At 50.3% G+C, this 19,593-nt stretch overlaps 2 protein-coding genes across 2 annotated transcripts in view; one reads left to right on the forward strand and one right to left on the reverse strand.

The window, feature by feature from the left end:
• Positions 1 to 2,053, reverse strand: part of LOC116530822 (spectrin beta chain, non-erythrocytic 4-like) — a 60,096-nt gene extending 58,043 nt beyond the window's left edge. Inside the window, exons 1-2 of the mRNA XM_032249205.1 lie at positions 1,942 to 2,053; positions 1,684 to 1,816 (exon numbers count right to left, since the gene is read on the reverse strand). Coding sequence (XP_032105096.1) covers positions 1,684 to 1,816; positions 1,942 to 2,053 — 245 coding nt within the window. The remainder of the gene's footprint in view (positions 1 to 1,683; positions 1,817 to 1,941) is intronic.
• A 779-nt stretch (positions 2,054 to 2,832) lies between these two features.
• BLVRB (biliverdin reductase B) overlaps positions 2,833 to 19,593 on the forward strand; it is a 20,289-nt gene continuing 3,528 nt past the window's right edge. Inside the window, exons 1-4 of the mRNA XM_032248740.1 lie at positions 2,833 to 3,058; positions 7,743 to 7,907; positions 8,044 to 8,133; positions 15,105 to 15,233. Of these exons, the coding sequence (XP_032104631.1) occupies positions 2,980 to 3,058; positions 7,743 to 7,907; positions 8,044 to 8,133; positions 15,105 to 15,233 (463 nt within the window). The 5' untranslated portion in view covers positions 2,833 to 2,979. The remainder of the gene's footprint in view (positions 3,059 to 7,742; positions 7,908 to 8,043; positions 8,134 to 15,104; positions 15,234 to 19,593) is intronic.

Raw genomic sequence — 19,593 nt, forward strand, 5'->3', positions numbered from 1 at the left:
AAAAAAAAAAAAAAAAAAAAAGGGGTAGGCCAGGCATATTGGTTCACGCCTGTAATCCCAGCACTTTGGGAGGCCAAGACGGGTGGTTCACCCAAGGTCAGGAGTTTGAGACCAGCCTGGCCAACATGGTGAAAACACATCTCTACTAAAAATACAAAAATTAGCCAGGTGTGGTGGTGGGCACAGGTAATCCCAGCTACTAGGGAGGCTGAGGCAGGAGAATTGCTTGAACACAGGAGCGGAGGTTGCAATGAGCCGAGATGGTGCCACTGCACTCCAGCCCAGACAACAAGAGCAAGATGTCCTCTCAAAAAAAAAAAAAAAAAAAAAAAAGGTAGGCTGGGTGGTGGCTCTGGCCTGTAAACCCAGCACTTTGGGACGCCGAGCAGGTGGGCGGATCATCTGAGGTCAGTAGTTGGAGACCAGCTTTACCAACATAGTGAAACCCTGTCTTCACTAAAAATTCAAAATTAGCCAGATATGGTGGCTCATGCTTGTAATCCCAGCAACTTAGGAGGCTGAGGCAGGAGAATTGCTTGAAGCCGGGAGGCAGAGGTTGCAGTGAGCCGAGATCGCACCATTGCACTCCAGCTTAGGCGACAAGAGGGAAACTCCGTCTCAAAAACAAAAAAAAAAAAAGAGGTAGTGATAATGATAATCATACCCATGTCTTAGTGGTGTTTGAAGAAGTAAGTTAATAATGCAAGGATCATGGTATAGGTACACGGCAAGCCCTGGATCCATGTTGCTTGCTACCATCATCTTTCCCTCACATATCTCAGCAAATCCGTGTGCCTGATCTGGAGTGAGACAGAAATGAGTTCAAGTCCCGCTTTATTCTTGCTGTATCTTTAACCGAGTATCTTTAACTTGGCCTCTCTGTGCCTCAGTTTTCCTCCCTGTTAAACGGTGGTTACAACTGTTTTCTTCAGTGGAGGACACTTAGGGATGGGGAGGCCCTTAGCACTCCTGAGCACTCTGCCAGGCCGAGGATCAGCTCTGGCCATTACGTGATTGAATGGGAAGGAAGAAAGCAGGTAGTGGGGGAGAGCCGGGAAGGGTTATCCTGTGAGGAGGCCCCCCCACAAAGGCTGGGGGGGCTCTGGGTTGCGGTGGCATCAGAGGCTTTAACCCGTCCAAGGCCCCGCCTCTCCCTGAGGTCCAGACACCGCGCCCAAGGAGGGGGCCTGGGAAGGACATGGGCTGAGGGTAAGACCCACGCGTGGCGCGGAGGCTGGGCCAGGTGGGGGTTGGGGCCTCGTCCTGCCCTCGACCCTCTGCCTCCCTCCAGCCGAGGAGACCTGGGGCTCCGGCCATGCCCGGCGCGTGCGGAGGAGGGATGCTCGGCAGGTGGGGACATGCTGGGGGAGGGGCTGTTGGCCCCCTCTCCGCTCACCTGGGCCGGCGGCCGCTGGCGCCGCTGTCCCTGCTGCTCGCCGCGCCGCACCGCCCTCCCTGTCGGCGTCCGCGGCCCGGCCTGGCCCGGCCCGGCCCGGCCCAGCCCGGCTCAGCTCGGCCCTGCCGGCCCGCGGCTCGGCCAGATCCGCATGCGCCGCCGCGCCTCCCTCGCTCGCGCCGCCGCCGCGTTCCGCGCGCCCCCGGGACCCCCTCCCGCCCGCGGTCCCCGCGCCCAGCCTCCCGAGGCCCACGCGCAGTCACACCCGGCCGCGGCGTGGGGTGCACGGCTGCACGGGCACGGCGGCGTCACGCGCTGCACACTCCCACGGGGTCACGCTTGCCACGCTGCCACACTCGCGGGGGCCTCGGCGCAGAAACTCACCCCCGCATCCACGCGCTCGTGCGCCGTCACTCCCTCCTGTGGGGTCCCACGGGGTCACACCCTCACGCTGTCACACGCGGCGTTCACACTGGAACCGTGTCACCCACCACCACATACTCCAATAGTCACCACCGCCCACGCGGCGTCACACACAAACGCACCTGTCACACACAACCGCACACTCCCCGCAATCACCAGCAGTGTCATAGGCCCATAAATCGCGCCCAGTGTCACAGCCACAGTGTCACACACTCTACACACTCGAGCCTGCATCGTGGCACCGCACACATCATAGTCCCAGGGGTTCGCAAACAGCAGCACAACAGAGACACCCACAGCCACACACAAGAATGGGGCCCCCGTGTCACACATCCTCACTTGAGACATGTGGTGTCACACGCTGTTACGGTCTAATAGTCGCACGCTTCCATGTAACACACCTCACATGTCCCACACCCTACCGCACAGGCTGACACAGTGTCACCCACCGTGTCACCATAAGGTCACAAAAGAACAGAATCAATGCCTGCCACATGTGGTGTCATGCACGTGTAGTCACACTTTAACACGGGATCACACACGGAGGATGACACGAGGTGTTGCCACAGTCATGCTTGCCCTCCTAGTCACTGAGAGTCACACAGGTCATATAAGTGCATAGATACGCAGTGACACAGTGCCTTACATGCAAGTGCACACACGCACTCGGTCCTCCCTCACTTTCTCCCCTTGCTGGTTCTGAGAGGCCCTGGGGCTTAGCGTGCGCCCCAGATCCCTCCTGGAGCTGGGAGAGAGGGCGGGAGCTACGAGAGCCCGTGGGCGTGGCTCGCCTGGCCTCGCCCCTCCTGGGAGTAGAGCACGGAGGCAGGGCGCTGAGCGACGTTATCCCGGCTCCGCCCACTCTATTTGCAGCTACGTGGAGGCGTGGCCTTCTGTGGCCCCGCCTCCCAGTCTAAGTGGCGGGCAGAGAGCGCGGTGCTGAGCGAAGAGCGAACGCTAGCTGACTCCTGTCCTGCCCACCCGCGTTAGGCTCCGCCCCTCGACTTCAGCCGCGGGCGGAGCGGGGCTGAGGAGTGGCCCTGAGAGCCAGCTCCGCCCCGTTGTTCCTGCACGAGTAGGGCAGAGAGCGCCGCCCAGCAGCCAGTGGGTTCCCGCGTGTGCTGAGACTCTCAGGCCTTGCACTCCCACGACCCCGCAGGATGGCCGTCAAGAAGATCGCGATCTTCGGTGCCACTGGCCAGACCGGGCTCACCACTCTGGCGCAGGCGGTGCAAGCAGGCATGAGCTGGGGCGGGCGGGGCATGTCAGGGGAAAGACGGGCAGAGCTTTAGGAAGGGGCACCATGGGGCCGGGCCGAGGCTGGCTGGAGCCTTGAGCGCCCCAGCCAGGTGAGGACTCGGGGGCCAAAGCACGTGGCAACGGGGGCAGAAATGGGGAAAGTTGTGAGATCCAAGTTTATGTGAGTTCAAGGCAGAGAGGAATCGACCATGGGAGCCCTGGGAGGCACAGCCGTGTGTGTATGTAAGTAAGTCCAGGGCTCTTATGCAATGCCGTTGTCATTACTGTGGTCGAGGTGGTGTTTGTTCGCAAGCCAGTCTTGCTCTGTCGTCTCTTCACATGGGAGCTCTCAAAATGGAATGGGAATTTCTGTTACCCCACTTGACAGATGAGAAGACTGAGGCCCAGAGAGTGACTTGCCCAATATCACACAGCTGGTAACTGACAGGGCTGGGATTTGAACACAGCTCATGCTCTTAATCACGAGTCCTCAGGCTCTTGGCTGGTGCACGAGAGCTGGAAAATGAAAAAGTTGGGGGCTCAGATTGCTTTGAGTACCTAATGGGAAGGAGTCACAGAGAGACGTGAGTGAAGACTTGGGGACAGCAGTCCTGGGAAAGCCACTGAGGGCTGAAAATTTGAAGGTGCCCCAGGAGAGAGGGCAGGAAAGGAGACAACCATCTCCCAGCACCCCCTGTCCCCACAGCCCAGACTTGACCAACTCCCAGCTGGGCCTGGGACTTCCAGATATGGGGCCCCACCCCAGCAGGCCTTGGTGACTCTAAAGATATTGACTATCTGCATGCCCCAAAAGGGTGGAGGACGCCAGGACCCCACTCTGCTGTCTCCCTTGGAGGGAATATGAAAGTTCTTCACTAGGCCCATACCTCTTCCCATCCCCAGGCAGACCACGTGAGCATCGTGACTTGTGGAGAGTGGGGAGCTGTGGGCCTCAGTAAGAACCAATTTGCTGATAAGCATTTATTGGAGAGTACTGGAGAAGGAAATAAGAGGGAAGTTGAGAGGTGCTGAGTCACCTGGAAAACCACTGAATTCCACTCACCCTGCTGGTCATAGCTGGGACTGCACTCAGGGGAGTTGAGAACTGGAGCCCACGGAGCTTCAAAGCTGTGGTGCCGAAAAATCTCTTCCCAGCTCTCAGCTTTGCTGTCCCCAATAGCCAAAGGAAGGGCAGGCCAGGCACAGTGGCTCATTCCTGTAATCCCAGCACTTTGGGAGGCCAAGGCAGGAGGATAGCTTGAGGCCAGGAGTTTGAGACTAGCCTGGGCAACAGGCAAGATCCCATCTCTACAAAAATATAAAAAATAAAAATAAATTAGCTGGGTGTGGTGATGCATGCTGTAGTCCCAGCTACTCAGAAGGCTGAAATGAGAGGATTGCTTGAGCTCAGGAGTTGAAGTCTACAGTGAGCTGTGTTTGTGCCACTGCGCTCCAGCCTGGGTGACCTAGTGAGACCCTGTCTCTAAAATGAAAAAAATAAATTAATTAATTAAAAAGAAAGAAAAAGAGTCCGGGTGTCGTGGCACACACCTGTAGTCCCAGCTACCTGGGAGGCTGAGGCACAAGAATCGCTTGAACTTGGGAGGTGGAGGTTGCAGTGAGCCGAGATCTTGCCACTGCACCATTGCACTCCAGCCTGGGTGACAGAGAAAGACAGAGAGGAGAGAGGGGAGGGAGAGAGAGAGAGAGAGAGAGAGGGAGGGAGGCAAAAGAAAAGAAAGAAAAGAAAGAAGAGAAAAAGTAGGAAACAAAAAGGAAGGAAGGAAGGAAGAAAAAGAAAGAGAAAGGGCTTGCAATAACTGGAGTTCACAATGGTTCTGTAGGGCTAAGAGTCTTGACAGGCATGAACTCTGGAGCCAGCCTTCCCACATTCAAGCTTACAGCCTGTGTGGCCAAATGCCTTGTCATCTGTGTACCCAAATATGTGTAAGGTGGAGACGAAACTGGTAGTGCTTGCCCTAGGGCTCTTGTGATAATTAAATGAGATATTATATAGGAAGTACTTAGACTAGCATTGAATTTTGCAGTGTCTGGATCAGACTCAGGTAAAAATTCAACCTTCTCTACCTACTAGCTGTGTGATCCTGGCCCAGTTGCCTAAAATTGCCTCAGTTTCCCCATCAATGTGGACAGGACAAGGCCAGGCATGGTGGCTCATGCCTATAATCCCAGCACTTTGGGAGGCCGAGGTGGGCAAATCACCTGAGGTCAGGAGTTCAAGACCAGCTTGACCAACATGGAGAAACCCCGTCTCTCCTAAAAACATAAAAATTAGCCAGGCATGGTGGCAGGCACTTGTAATCCCAGATACTTGGGAGGCTGAGGCAGGAGAATCGCTTGAACCTTGAAGGCAGAGGTTGCAGTGAGCAGACATCACGCCACTGCACTCCAGCCTGGGCAACAAGAGTGAAACTCCATCTCAAAAAAAAAAAAAGGGGGTCAGGGAGATGGCAGTAAATATGACACAGTCCCTAGACCCACAGGGTGCTTGGTTTGCTGCAGGTCAGCATAAGGAGGGCTGTGACAGAGGAAGTACAAGTGACTGGGGGGACCGGGGAAAGAGGGTGAAGGGTGTTCCTGGCAGAGGGGACAGCACGTGCAAAGGCCAGGAGGCAGGAAGCAGCACCATGCATTTGAGGAACTGAAAGAAGTGCAGTGGGGGCTGGGCGCTGTGGTTCACATCTGTAATCCCAGCACTTTCAGAGGCTGAGGCAGGTGGATCACCTGAGGTCAGGAGTTGGAGACCAGCCTGGTCAATGTGCCGAAACTCCGTCTCTACTAAAAAAATACAAAAAAAATTAGCCGGGCATGGTTGCGGGTGACTGTAGTCCCAGCTACTCGGGAAGCTGAGGCAGGAGAACCGCTTGAACCCAGGAGGTGGAGGTTGCAGTGAGCCACGATGGTGCCACTGCACTCCAGCTGGGCAACAGAGTGAGACTCTGTCTCAAAAAAAAAAAAATAAAGTGTTTTGGGTGAAGAGGGCAAAGCCTTCAGCGGAGGCTGGAGAGGGAAAGCCAGATCCCAAGGGTCCTGGAAGGCTGGCATGAGAAGCGTGGGTTTTATCACAGGGCATTTCAGGATTTCGGGAGGCACCTGAGCAGGGAAGCACTTAATATCACTGCGGAAAGCTCTGGGTGGCTGCCATGTGGAATGTGGATTGGAGAGGGCAGGACTGGGTCCAGGAGCCCAGGGAGGACCCAGGAAAGGGGCCAAGAAGGAGACTCAGGCCTCCACCAGGCCAGGAGATAAAGTCACAAAATGATTAAAGGGCATAATAGGCTGGGCTCAGTGTCTTACGCCTGTAATCCCAGCACTATAGAAGGCCATGACAGGCAGATTGCTTGATCCCAGGAGTTCAAGACTAGCCTGGCCAACATGGCAAAACCCCATTTCTTTTTTAAATTTTTTATCATATCTCTTTGGGGGTTTTGTGTGGTTTTTTGTTGGTTTTGTTTTGTTTTTGAGATGGAGTTTTGCTCTTGTTGTCCAGGCTGGAGTGCAATGACATGATCTTGGCTCACTGCAATCTCTGCCTCCCAGGTTCAAGCAATTCTCCTACCTCAGCCTCCCAAGTAGGTGGGATTACAGGCGGCTGCCACCATGCCTGGCTAATTTTTCGTATTTTTAGTAGAGACAGGATTTCACCATGTTGGCCAGGCTGGTCTCAAACTCCTGACCTCAAGTGATCCACCCACCTCGGACTCCCAGAGTGCTGGGATTACAGGCATGAGCCACACTACACCTGGCCTTACTGTATCTTTATATTTCCCTAGACTGCTCAGTAGAATGAAATCCTAGCTCTATAAAATAAAAGAATAAAACAGCATAATAATGGCAAACAACCAGGTAGCTTTTTTTTTTTTTTTTTTTGAGATGGAGCCTTGATCTGTCACCCGGGTTGCAGTGCACTGGTGCAATCTCGGCTCACTGCAACCTCCAACTCCCGGGTTCAAGTGATTCTCTTGCGCCAGCCTCCCAAGTAGCTGGGATTATAGGTATGTGTCACTATACCTGGCTAATTTTGTATTTTTAGTAGAGATGGGGTTTCATCATATTGTCCAGGCTGGTCCTAACTCCTGACCTCAGGTGATCTGCCCGCCTCAGCCTCTGAAAGTGCTGGGATTACAGGCGTGAGCTACCTCGCCTGGCCAAAGTATGGTCTATTTTAACAATGAGCCCAATACTAAACATCAACTGTAGGTATGCCAGCAAAAATGTTTGAAGGCCAAGGTGCAGTGGCTCATGGGGAGGCTGAGGCAGGCAGATCACCTGAGCCCAGGAGTTCAAGACCAGCCTGGGCAACATGACAAAACCCCTTCTCTACAAAAAATTGCAAAATTAACTGGGCATGGTGGTGCACACTGTAGTCCCAGCTACTTGGGATGCTGAGATGGGAGGATCAATTGAACCCAGGAGGTCGAGGCTGCAGTGAGCTGTGACTGCACCACTGCACTCCAGCCTGGGCAAGAGAGGGAGACCCTGTCTCAAAAACAAAGAAAATGAAAACAAACAAAAACAAAAAATGTTTGAAGACCACTTCCTGAGAACAGAGGAGGGGATGAATTTGAGAGTTTATGGTGGCTTCCAGAACCCAGCCCTTGGAGCCCCCAAGTGCCAGCCAGTGAGCCCACTGACAAGACTCTCTGTTCCTCTTTGCCCACAGGTTACGAAGTGACCGTGCTGGTGCGGGACTCCTCCAGGCTGCCTTCGGAGGGGCCCCAGCCGGCCCACGTGGTAGTGGGGGATGTTCTGCAGGCAGCCGATGTGGACAAGACCGTGGCTGGGCAGGACGCCGTCATCGTGCTGCTGGGCACCCGCAATGACCTCAGTACTGAGCCCCCCCTCTGCCCACGGCCCTCCCCTACACCTCGGCCCCCAGCGCCACCCCCACCTCCAGCCCCACCCCTGCCACCCTTGCCGCCACCACCACCCACCAGTGACAGCCACTCTCTGTCCCCTCTAAGGTCCCACTACAGTGATGTCCGAGGGCGCCCGGAACATTGTGGCAGCCATGAAGGCTCACGGTGTGGACAAGGTCGTGGCCTGCACCTCGGGTGGGTGGCGGGATCATGGTGGTGGGTCTGAACTGGGTGGTGAGTACTGGGGAGGCAGCCCGTGGCCCTCTGAAAGGTGACACTGAAGCTATTCCATGTTACTGTGCATTTATTGAGCACCAGCTAGCTGTGTCTGAACCTTACTGGGTGATGCTGGGGACACAGTGGTGACCTGCACAACCCAGGGCCCTCCACACACAAGGATCACAGATGGGAGAGAGGGGTAAACAGATCCTTGATCAAACTGACATCCAGATAATCAGAGCTGGGATGGGGGAGGCACAGGCAGAGCGGACAGGACCAGGGTGGGAGAAACTGTCACAGGACTGTGGGAGTCCAGGGGACACGTCTGAGCCAGGCTGAGTGAGAGACGTCAGGGTGGGCCTCCCAGAGGAAGTGATAGAGCGTGGATATATACTAGGTCTCCGCCCTCACAGAGCTCCCGATTATGGGGACAAGGACATTAAGCAAATAGTTATCCTATATAATCTATCTATTTATTTATTTTTAATTATTTTGGGTTTTTTTTTTTTTTTTTTGAGATAGAGTCTCCCTCTGAAGCCTAGGTTGGAGTGCTGTGGAGCTATCTTGGCTCACGGCAACCTTCGCCTCCCAGGTTCAAGTGATTCTCCTGCCTCTGCCTCCCAAGTAGCTGGGACTACAGGCATGCACCACCACACTCAGCTAATTTTTGTATTTTTAGTGGAGACAGGATCACCATGTTGGCCAGGTTGATCTCAAACTCCTGACCTGAGGTGATCTGCCCACCTCAACCTCCCAAAATGCTGGGATTACAGGTGTGAGCCACTGCACCCAGACTGTCCTGCATAATCTAAAAGGAATGCTACACAGTGCAGTGCATAACAGGAGCAGTTAATTTTTTTTTTTTTTTTTTGAGACAGGGTCTCACTCTGTCACCTGGGCTGGAGCACAGTTGTGCAATCTCAGCTTAATGCAACCTCCACCTCCTGGGTTCAAGCAATTCTCCCACCTCAGCCTCTTAAGTAACTGGCACTACAGGCATGCACCACCATGCTAATTGTTCTTTTTTTGTATTTTTAGTAGAGACAAGGTTTTGCCATAGGCCAGGCTGGTCTTGAATCCTGGGCTCAAGTGATCTGCCCGACTCAACCTCCCAAAGTGCTGGGATTACAAGTGTGAGCCACCATGCCTGACCAGGAGCAGTTCATTTTAACAGCATTTACTGAGTGCTTACTGTGTATTGGGTGCTAGTTGGGCACCTTAGAGATGAATGCCACTAAATTCTCCCAAAACCCCTCTGAGTGCTTATACAATAATAACAACAGCTGGTATCTTCTGAGCACCTATTTGTAGGTGCATAGCAGGTGCTCGGAAGATACCAGCTGTTGTTATTATTGTGTCCCCGGTATAGCTCAGGGAGCCAAGGCACAAGACCAGTTGGCTTGCCAGAGTTCACATAGCTGCGGCTGACAGAGCTGGAATGTGCACCCAGCTGTCCGTCTCCTCATCTCTGTGTTGCTTTTTTTTTTTCTTTTTTTTGAGACGAAATCTTGCCTTGTCGCCCAGGTTGGAGTGCAATGATGTGATCTTAGCTCACTGCAACTTCTGCCTTCCAGGTTCAAGCAATTCTCTTGCCTCAGCCTCCCAAGTAGCTGGGATTACAGGCACCTGCCACCATGCCCAGCAAATTTTTGTATTTTTAGTAGAGACGGGGTTTTACCATGTTGGCCAGGCTGGTCTTGAACTCCTGACCTCAAGTGTGTTTCATCACACAAACTGCATCCCTGGAAAGGGAAGTCACAGGAGGGAGGGCTGTCTGATGATTGTAATTACGCTCCAGGCAGAGGACACAGCAAGCCGAGAGGCCTGGAGGCCAGAGCTAGCTGGAGGGTAGGAAGCAAAATCATTTATGGCTTTTTTTTTCCTAAAGCTTTGAAATGGAAAAGTAATACTACACTTGTGATTTCAGAACAGCTCACTCTTTTTTTGAGACAGGGTCTTGCTCTGTCACCCAGGCTGGAATGCAGTGCTGCAACCATGGCTCACTGAAGCCTCAACCTGATTCAAGAGATCCTCCCCACAGATCCTCCCAGGGCTGGGACTATAGGCATGCATCACCACGCCTGACTAATTGTTTAATTTTTTTGTAGAGACAAGGTCTTACTTTTGTTCCCAGATTGGACTGGTCTGCCGTTAGTCTTTTTGTTGTTGTTTTCTTCCATGGCTTTTTGTCTCTTTGAGATGAAGTTTCACTCCATCACCCAGGCCGGGGTATAGTAATGCAATATTAGCTCACTGCAACCGCGGCTCCACCTCCCTGGTTCATGATGCCAAGGACCAAGACCGTGGCCTGCAGCAATCTCCTGTCCCAGCCTCCTGAGTAGCTGGGATTACAGGGACCCGCCACCATGCCCCACTAATTTTTGTGTTTTTGGTAGAGACAAGATTTCGCCATGTTGGCCAGGCTGATGCTGAACTCCTGGTCTCAAGCAATCTGCCCGCCTCAGCCTCCCAAAGTGCTGGGATTATAGGTGGGAGCCACCATGCCCAGACTCTCCTATGTCTTGAAAACCAATTTAAGTAGTTAAGTTTTGCTTCCGTGAAAAAGACAACAAACCTGTAAAATTGATTTAATTTGCTTTCTTTTATTCAAAATTTTTTTTGTTTAGATTGTTTTCTAAATATTAAAGTCTTATGTGTGCCAGGATTTGTTTTTGTTTTTTCACTTATAAACAAAAAACATTAGAGACAAGGTCTCGCTCTGTCACCCAGGCTGGAGGACAATGGCTTGATTACAGCTCATCATACCCTTGAATTCCTGGGCTCAAGGAATCCCCTCGCTTTAGCCTCTGAAATAGCTGGGACAACAGCTTTGAGCCATTGAGTCCAGCTTAACTTTTTATTTGGAAATGATCTGAAACGTACAAAAAGTTGAAAGGACATCAGTATACCTACCCCTATCTGTTCACAGACACACAGTGTTTTTTTCCTGACCCATTTGAAGTTAGCTTACATACATCACGGCTGCTTACTTCAATGTGTAGGTCTTCAACATACTTTTTAAAATTGTTATTGTAAAATTTTTCAAACAGCTGGGTGTGGTGGCTAACGCCTGTAATCCCAACACTTTGAGAGGCTGAGGCAGGTGGATCACAAGGTCAGGAGTTCAAGACCAGCCTGGCCAAGATGGTGAAACCCTGTCTCTACTAAAAATACAAAAATTAGGCTGGTGTGGTGGTGGCGCCTATAATCCCAGCTACTCAGGAGGCTGAGGCAGAGATTTACTTGAACCCGGGAGGAGGAGGTTGCGGTGAACTGAGATCGCGCCACTGCACTCCAGCCTGGGTGACAGAGCGAGACTCCATCTCAAAAAAAAAAAAATTTAAACAGAAAAATTAAAAGAATAGTTGTGTGAACAACCATATTCCTTTAAAAAAAGTTTTTTTTAAATTTGTATCTACTTATTTACTTATTTTGAGACTGGGTTATGAGACTGGCTAATTTTTGTATTTTTCGTAGAGACACAGTTTTGTTTTGCCATGTTGCCTAGGTTGGTCTCGAACTCCTGGACTCAAGCGATCCACCAGTCATGGCCTCCCAAAGTGCTGGGATTACACGTGAGCCACCACACCTGGCCAACAAACATATTCCTTATTTCAAAATTGTGATTGTGTTTTGTAATTTGTTGACTATGCACATGCACGTACACAAATAGTTTTTATTTTGTTTTTGTTCTCCTAAACTATTTGGGTTTTTTTGTTTGTTTTTGGTATTTTTGAGACAATCACAATTTTAAAATAAGGAATATGTTTCTTGGCCAGGTGTGGTGGCTCACGTGTAATCCCAGCACTTTGGGAGACCAAGGCGGGTGGATCGCTTGAGGTCAGAAGTTTGAGAACAGCCTGGCCAACATGGTGAAATCCCGTCCCTAGCAAAAATACAAAAACTAGCCGGGTGTGGTGGCTGGCGCCTGTAATTCCATCTACACAGGTGGCTGTGGCAGGAGAATCACTTGGAACTTGGAGGTGCAGGTTGCAGTGAGCTGAGATCACACTAATGTACTCCAAAAAAAAAAAGGAACTCCTGCTCTCTACGAATCAATGACATAATCATAGTGACCACTGATTGTGTTTTACTCTATGTCACACCTCTTTTTTATTTTTTCTTTCCTAAGACAAGGTCTTGCCTCTGTCACCCAGGCTGGAGAGCGGTGATGTAATCGTAGCTCATTGCAGCCTCCAGCTCCTGGGCTCAAGAGATCCTCCTGAGTAGCTGAGACCACAGGCATGTGCCACCATGCCTAATTTTAAAAATTTTTTATTGCAGCAAGGGTCTGGCTATGTTGCCCAGGCTGGTCTCTGTGACACACCTTTTTATAACCACTAACATTACTCAAACTATTTATTATTTTTTTCTTTTTCTTTCTTTCTTTTTTTGAGATGGAATCTTGCTCTTGTTACCCAGGCTAGAGTGCAATGGCGCAATCTCAGCTCACCGTAACCTCCTCCTCCCAGGTTCAAGCAATTCTCCTGCCTCAGTCTCCTAAGTAGCCGGGATTACAGGTGCCTGCAATGACACTCACTAATTTTATACTTGTAGTAGAGATAAGGTTTCAAGGTTTCATCCATGTTGGTCAGGCTGGTCTCAAACTCCCAGCCTTAGGTGATCTGCCCACCTGGGCCTCCCAAAGTGCTGGGATTATAGGTGTGAGCCACCACACCTAGCCTATTTCTTTTTTTGAGACAAGGTCTTGCTCTGTTGTCCAGGCTAGAGTGCAGTGGTGCAATCATAGCTCACTGCAGCCTCGAACTCCTGAGCTCAAGTGATCCTCTTACCTCAGCCTTCTGAGCAGCTAAGACCACAGGTGTGGATCATCACACCTGGCTAATTTTTTTTGTTTTAGACGGGGTTTCACCATGTTCGTCAGGCTGGTCTTGAACTCCCAACCTCTGGTGATCCGCCTGCCTTGGCCTCCAAAGTGCTTGGATTACAGGCGTGAGCCACCACACCCGGCCAACCTGGCTAATTTTTAAACTTTTTGTAGAGACGGGTCTCACCATCTTTCCCAGGTAAGTCTAAAACTGCTGGGCTCAACTGATCCTCCCACCTCAGCCTCCCAAAATGCTGGAATTACAGGCGTAAGCCACTGTGCCCACAGGCTTTGAACAATTTATGTCATCCCAGTTTGCACTTGAGAAAACAGGCAGCAGTGGTCGATCCAGAACTTGACTTTAGGCAGAACCCAAGCTCTTAACTATTCGCCAAACTGCTCCTAAAAATATTTAGCATAGTTCTTGGCTCGAGGTAAATGTTCTATAAATGTCAGCTGGTATAGCTTGGCCAAGTTACAGCTTGTTGATAATTCCTCAACAAATATTTAGTGAGTACCTACAATGTTCCCGATGCTTTGAAGGGCTGGGATTAGAGCAGGAAATGTGATAGAAAGAGTCACAGGATAACTCTAGGGTGTGGTGGCACGGGAAGCGTCCTAGGGAGAAATCAAGGCCCCACGAAAAGAGATTGGTAAGCTGGGCTGGGGAAGACGGGGTTTTGAAATTGTATTTTATTCATTTATTTTTATTTATTTGATTTTTTTTTTAGAGACCGGGTTTCACTATGTTGACCAGGATGGTCTCGATTATCTTAACCTCGTGATCTGCCCGTCTCAGAGGGGGAAAATAAAGAGAGGGAAATGCATCGGGCAGAGGGATCAGTCGTTGCCAAGGCTGGGAGGCAGAAGGCTGGAGCAGTGTAAGGGAGAGTGGTAGGCAGGTAGGCAGGGTTGTCACAGAGCTGATGGGCCATATCAGGTAGGGCCATGAAGACTTTGCTTCTCCCCTGAGTGAGATGGATCTATGGATGTGAACTGATAGGGGTGTTCATGGGCTCCTTGGCACAAGGGAAGGAGGGGCCGAGAGACCAGGGAGGAGGCTGCTGGGCTGGTCCAGGCAAGAGGTAACAGTGGACAGGACCAGGTGGAGTGAGGAGAGATCAGATTTGGAATTATTGTGATCAGCAGACAGCTCTTATCAGGAGTGTGAGGGAAAGAGGAGGCCCAGAGGACTCCCCTGTTTTTGCAACAGGAAGGCAATGGTGAGCCATGGCAGGGTTTTGTCCTAGCATCAAGACAAGCCAGCCCTTGGCCGGCCACAGTGGCTCATGCCAGTAATCCCAGCACTTTGGGAGGCAAAGGTGGGTAGCTCACCTGAGGTCAGGAGTTTGAGACCAGCCTGACCAACATGGTGAAACCCTGTCTATACTAAAAATACAAAAATTAGTCTGGCATGGTGGTATGTACCTGTATTCCCAGCTACTGGGGAAGCTGAGGCAGGAGAATTGCTGGAACCCAGAAGGCAGGAGGTTGCAGTGAGCCGAGATTGCATCACTGCACCCCAGCCTGGGTGACAGAGTGAGATTCTGTCTCAAAAAAAAAAAAAACACAAGAGCCCAGTCTACAGCCAAGCGTGGTGGCTCACACCTGTAATCCAAGCACATTGGAGGCCAAGGTGGGTGGATCACCTGAGGTCAGGAGTTCAAGACCAGCCTGACCAACATGGTGAAACCCTGTTCTTTATAAAATAAAATTTTAAAAAAAGAGTTTTTTTTTTTTTTTTTTGAGATGGAGTTTTGCTCTTGTTACCCAGGCTGGAGTGCAATGGCGTGATCTCGGCTCACCGCAACCTCCGCCTCCCGGGTTCAGGCAATTCTCCTGCCCCAGCCTCCTGAGTCGCTGGGATTATAGGCACGCGCCACCATGCCCAGCTAATGTTTTGTATTTTTAGTAGAGACGGGGTTTCACCATGTTGACCAGGATGGTCTCGATCTCTTGACCTCGTGATCCACCCGCTTCAGCCTCCCAAAGTGCTGGGATTACAGGCTTGAGCCACCGCGCCCGGCAAAAAAAGAGTTATTTTAAAAAATAAAAATAAAAATAAATTAATTAATTAAAAAAAGAGTCCAGGCTAACCCTGCCCCGTGTCCGCCTCCAGCCTTCCTGCTCTGGGACCCCAGCAAGGTGCCCCCACGACTGCAGGCCGTGACCGATGACCACATCCGGATGCACAAGGTGCTGCAGGAGTCGGGCCTGAAGTATGTGGCTGTGATGCCACCACACATAGGTAAGCGGGGCAGGGACCCAGTGGCACCCACGCCATCTGCCTGTTCCCTCCTGCCCTCTGGAGATCCACAAGGCCTTCCCTGACTCCCCTAACATTGCAAACCTTTCTATGATATTGCGGCATATATGTTTGGTCTTTGACCCTGTTTCCCGATATACAACTCCTAAAATCCTTGGAATCTCCAAAATGATAAATGTCTTTTTCTATGCTAATGAGCTGACTGATAGCTGGCAGCCCCCAGGCAAAAAGACCAAGGCTGGATTAGAGGGTTGGGACTTTCAGCTCTGGGGAGTGGTGAGGGATTGAAGGCTGAGGGGATTACCACTGGCTAATGGATTAATCCATTATGTCTATGGATTCTGTGCCTCAACCTCCTAAATAGCTGGGATTACAGGTATGTATCAGCACACCCAACCAAGGCTTACATTTGTAATGTGGGAGATAGAGATTAGATAGATAGACAGACAGATAGATAGATAGATAGATAGATAGATAGATAGATAGATAGATAGACCGACCAACCAGGTGTGGTGGCTCACACCTGTAATCCCATCATGGGAGGATCTCTTCAGCCTAGGCATTTGAGACCAGCCTGGGCAACATAGACCAATCTCTACAAAAAAAAAAAAATTAGCTGGGCATGGTGGCCCACACCTGTGGTCCTAGCTACTGGGAGGCTGGTGGCAGAAGGATGGCTTGAGCCCAGGAGATGAAGGGTGCAGTGATCTGTGATGGAGCCACTGCACTGCAGGCTGCACAACAGAGTGAGACACTGACTAAAAAAAAGGAAGGCCGGGCATGGTGTCTCACTCCTGTAATCCCAGCACTTTGGGAAGCAGAGGCCGGCAGATGATGAGGTCAGGAGACTAAGACCATCTTCGCTAACACAGTGAAACCCAATCTCTACTGAAAATACAAAAGGTTAGCCGGGCGTGGTGGCATGCACCTGTAATCCTAGCTAATAGGGAGGCCGAGGCAGGAGAATCGCTTGAACTCAGGGGGTGGAGGTTGCAGTGAGCTGAGATGACGTCACGGCACTCCAGCCTGGGTGACAGAGTGAGACTCTGTTTAAAAATAAAAGAGACGCCGGGCGCGGTGGCTCAAGCCTGTAATCCCAGCACTTTGGGAGGCCAAGGCGGGTGGATCACGAGGTCAAGAGATCGAGACCATCCTGGTCAACATGGTGAAACCCCGTCTCTACCAAAAATACAAAAAATCAGCTGGGCATGGTGGTGCGTGCCTGTAATCCCAGCTACTCAGGAGGCTGAGGCAGGAGAATTGCCTGAACCCAGGAGGCGGAGGTTGCGGTGAGCCGAGATCGCGCCATTGCACTCCAGCCTGGGTAACAAGAGCGAAACTCCGTCTCAAAAAAAAAAAAATAAATTAAAAAAATAAATAAATAAAAGAGACGCCGGGCGCGGTGGCTCAAGCCTGTAATCCCAGCACTGTGGGAGGCCGAGGCGGGTGGATCACGAGGTCAAGAGATCGAGACCATCCTGGTCAACATGGTGAAACCCCGTCTCTACTAAAAATACAAAAAATCAGCTGGGCATGGTGGTACATGCCTGTAATCCCAGCGACTCAGGAGCCTGAGGCAGGAGAATTGCCTGAACCTGGGAGGCAGAGGCTGCGGTGAGCCGAGATCGTGCCATCGCACTCCAGCCTGGGTAACAAGAGCAAAACTCTGTCTCAAAATAAATAAATAAATAAATAAAAGAGACAAGAAAAGATAGATATTAATATTGGGTAGTGATTAGTTGTATGAATAAATACTAAAGTTCAGTAAAGGGAGTGATGGAGTGCTGTTTTTTTAGCTCTCTAAGGAGACAGCTTTCTGCGGTGAGGGAGCAAGGCAAGTGAATATCTGGAGAAAGGAGGATCTGGGGTGACAGGACAGCAGTGCAAAGGCCCTGAGGCCACCACTGGCATCTCCTCCACATTTGCCTGCCCCCTAGAAGAGCAAATCTGCTTTGCCCTCTGCCTTCTGAGGACCCTGACGGGAAGAGGTCTATAACTTACAGGTTCAAATAAGGTTCAATATTTTGGGTTCAATTAAGGGAGACTTAGCAGGACCCTATTTGGATCAGAATTCTACGCTTTGAATCATCAGTGAAGCTGCGTGGTGGAGAAGCTGCGTGAGAATCCCATCCGCAGCAGTGTAGCCTGTGGACATCAGCAGTGAGTTTTTCCTCATCTCTCTCTTTTTTTTTTTTTTTTTGAGATGGAGTTTTGCTCTGTCACTCAGGCTGGAGTGTAATGGTGCAATCTCAGCTCACTACAGCCTCCACCTCCCAGGTTTAAGCAATTCTCCTGCCTCAGCCTCCCAAGTAGCTGGGATTACAGCACCCACCATCATGCCCAGCTAATTTTGGTAGTTTTTTTTTTCCAAGACAGAGTTTCACTCCTGTTGTTCAGGCTGGAGTGCAATGGTGCGATCTCAGCTCACCACAACCTCCACCTCCCAGGTTCAAGTGATTCTCCTGCCTCAGCCTCCTGAGTAGCTGGGATTACAGGCATGTGCCACCACGCATGGCTAATTTTATATTTTCAGTAGAGATGGGGTTTCTCCATGTGGGTCAAGCTGGTCTCTAACTCCCAACCTCAGGTGATCCACCTGCCTCAGCCTCCCAAAGTGCTGGAATTACAGGCGTGAGCCACCATACCAGGACACATGGTCCTTCTTGACCTCCCAGTTATAAGTTAATACTCAGAGGCTGGGAGTGCTGGCTCATGCCTATAATCTCAGCACTTTGGGAGGCCAAGGAGCGTGGATTGGTTAAGACCAGGAGTTTAAGGGCAACCTGGCCAACATGACAAAACCCAGACCTACTAAAAATACAAAAGAATTAGCTAGGTGTCCGTGGCGTACTCCTGTAATCCCAGCTACTTGGGAGCCTGAGGTAGGGGAATCGCTTGAACCAGAGAGCTGGAGGCTTCAATGAGCTGAAATGGCGCCACTGCACTCCAGCCTGGACAACAAAGCAAGGCTTGGTCTCAAAAAAAAAAAAAGTAAATAGAGATCAGGCCTGAGAATTATTTAACACAGAGTAATATTTTGAAGGATTTTTCTTCTAAGTGGCTTTTTGTTGTTGTTGTTTTGGCGGGGTAGGGGGGAGGGGAGGAGAGGTGTGAAAACTTTCAAACCTCCAGAGAAGTTGAAAGCATTAAAGGTTTATGAATACACATAAGCCCTTGATTTAGGTTCAGTGGTTAGCATTTTGTCCTGTTCTCTCTCTCTCTCTTTCTCTACCCCCTCTCTGTGAATACATAGAAAATTTTACTGAGTATATTATGTAAAAATATATGCATATATATTTGGCTTACTCACTTGAGAGGAATTGCCACATTGTCACACTCCATTCCTAAATACCTCAACAGGCATCTCCCAAAAGGAAGATATTTGCACACAAAACATTATCACACCTAAGGGAAGTGACATTTACTCTGTCATACCATTTAGCATCCACTCTATAGTCAAATTTCCCCAATTGTCGGGCCAGCGAGGTGGCTCACATCTGGAATCCCAGCACTTAGCAGACTGAGGGAAGGAGATCGAGACCAGTCTGGCCAACATGGTGAGACCCCTCCCGACCCCCGTCTCTATGAAAAATATGAACATTAGCTGGGCATGGTGGTGGGCACCTGTAATCCCAACTACTTGGGAGGCTAAGGCACAAGAGTTGCTTGAACCTGGGAGGTGGAGGTTGCAGTGAGCCAAGATTGTGCCACTGCACTCCAGCCTGGGTGACAAAGCAAGACTTTGTGTTTAAAACAAAACAAAACAAAAAACTTTTCAACCTGCCCTGCCCCCCATCAGGAGGATCCAGTTGAAGCTTGTGTATCAAATTTAGTTGCCATGTCACCTTTAATCTGGAACAATCTCTCATGCCTTTTTCTTTACATTTCTCACAACATTAACCAGGCCAGGTGACTTTATTTTATTTTATTATTATTATTTTTTTATGATAGCACAGGGAATGGCAAGGAAGTGGAAGAATTGCCAGAACCTGGTAACTCTGAGTATATGGATATATATTATAATGATCCTCAACATTTGTTTAGTATTCACCTGAAAATTTGTGTATTTATTTTTATTTCATTTAATCTCAACCGTTTTATAAAGCATAGGTACTAATGTCATTACAAGTTAAGCACTTTTTTTTGTTGTTGCCTGATTTCCTGCAGCTTTCTTTTTTTTTTTTTTTTTTTTTTGAGAGAAGGGGGAGGGGGAGGGCCACAAAGAAAGAAAGAGAAAGAGGCAGGGGGAGAGAGAACAGGAGTCTTGCGCTATTGCCCAGGCTGGAATGCAATCTAAGAATAGGTATTAAAAACCTCTTTTATGCCGAATTGTGCTTAACAG

This window comes from Sapajus apella, unplaced genomic scaffold (assembly GCF_009761245.1).
Source record: "Sapajus apella isolate SASKATOON/1434 unplaced genomic scaffold, GSC_monkey_1.0 scaffold68, whole genome shotgun sequence".
NCBI lineage: Eukaryota > Metazoa > Chordata > Mammalia > Primates > Cebidae > Sapajus > Sapajus apella.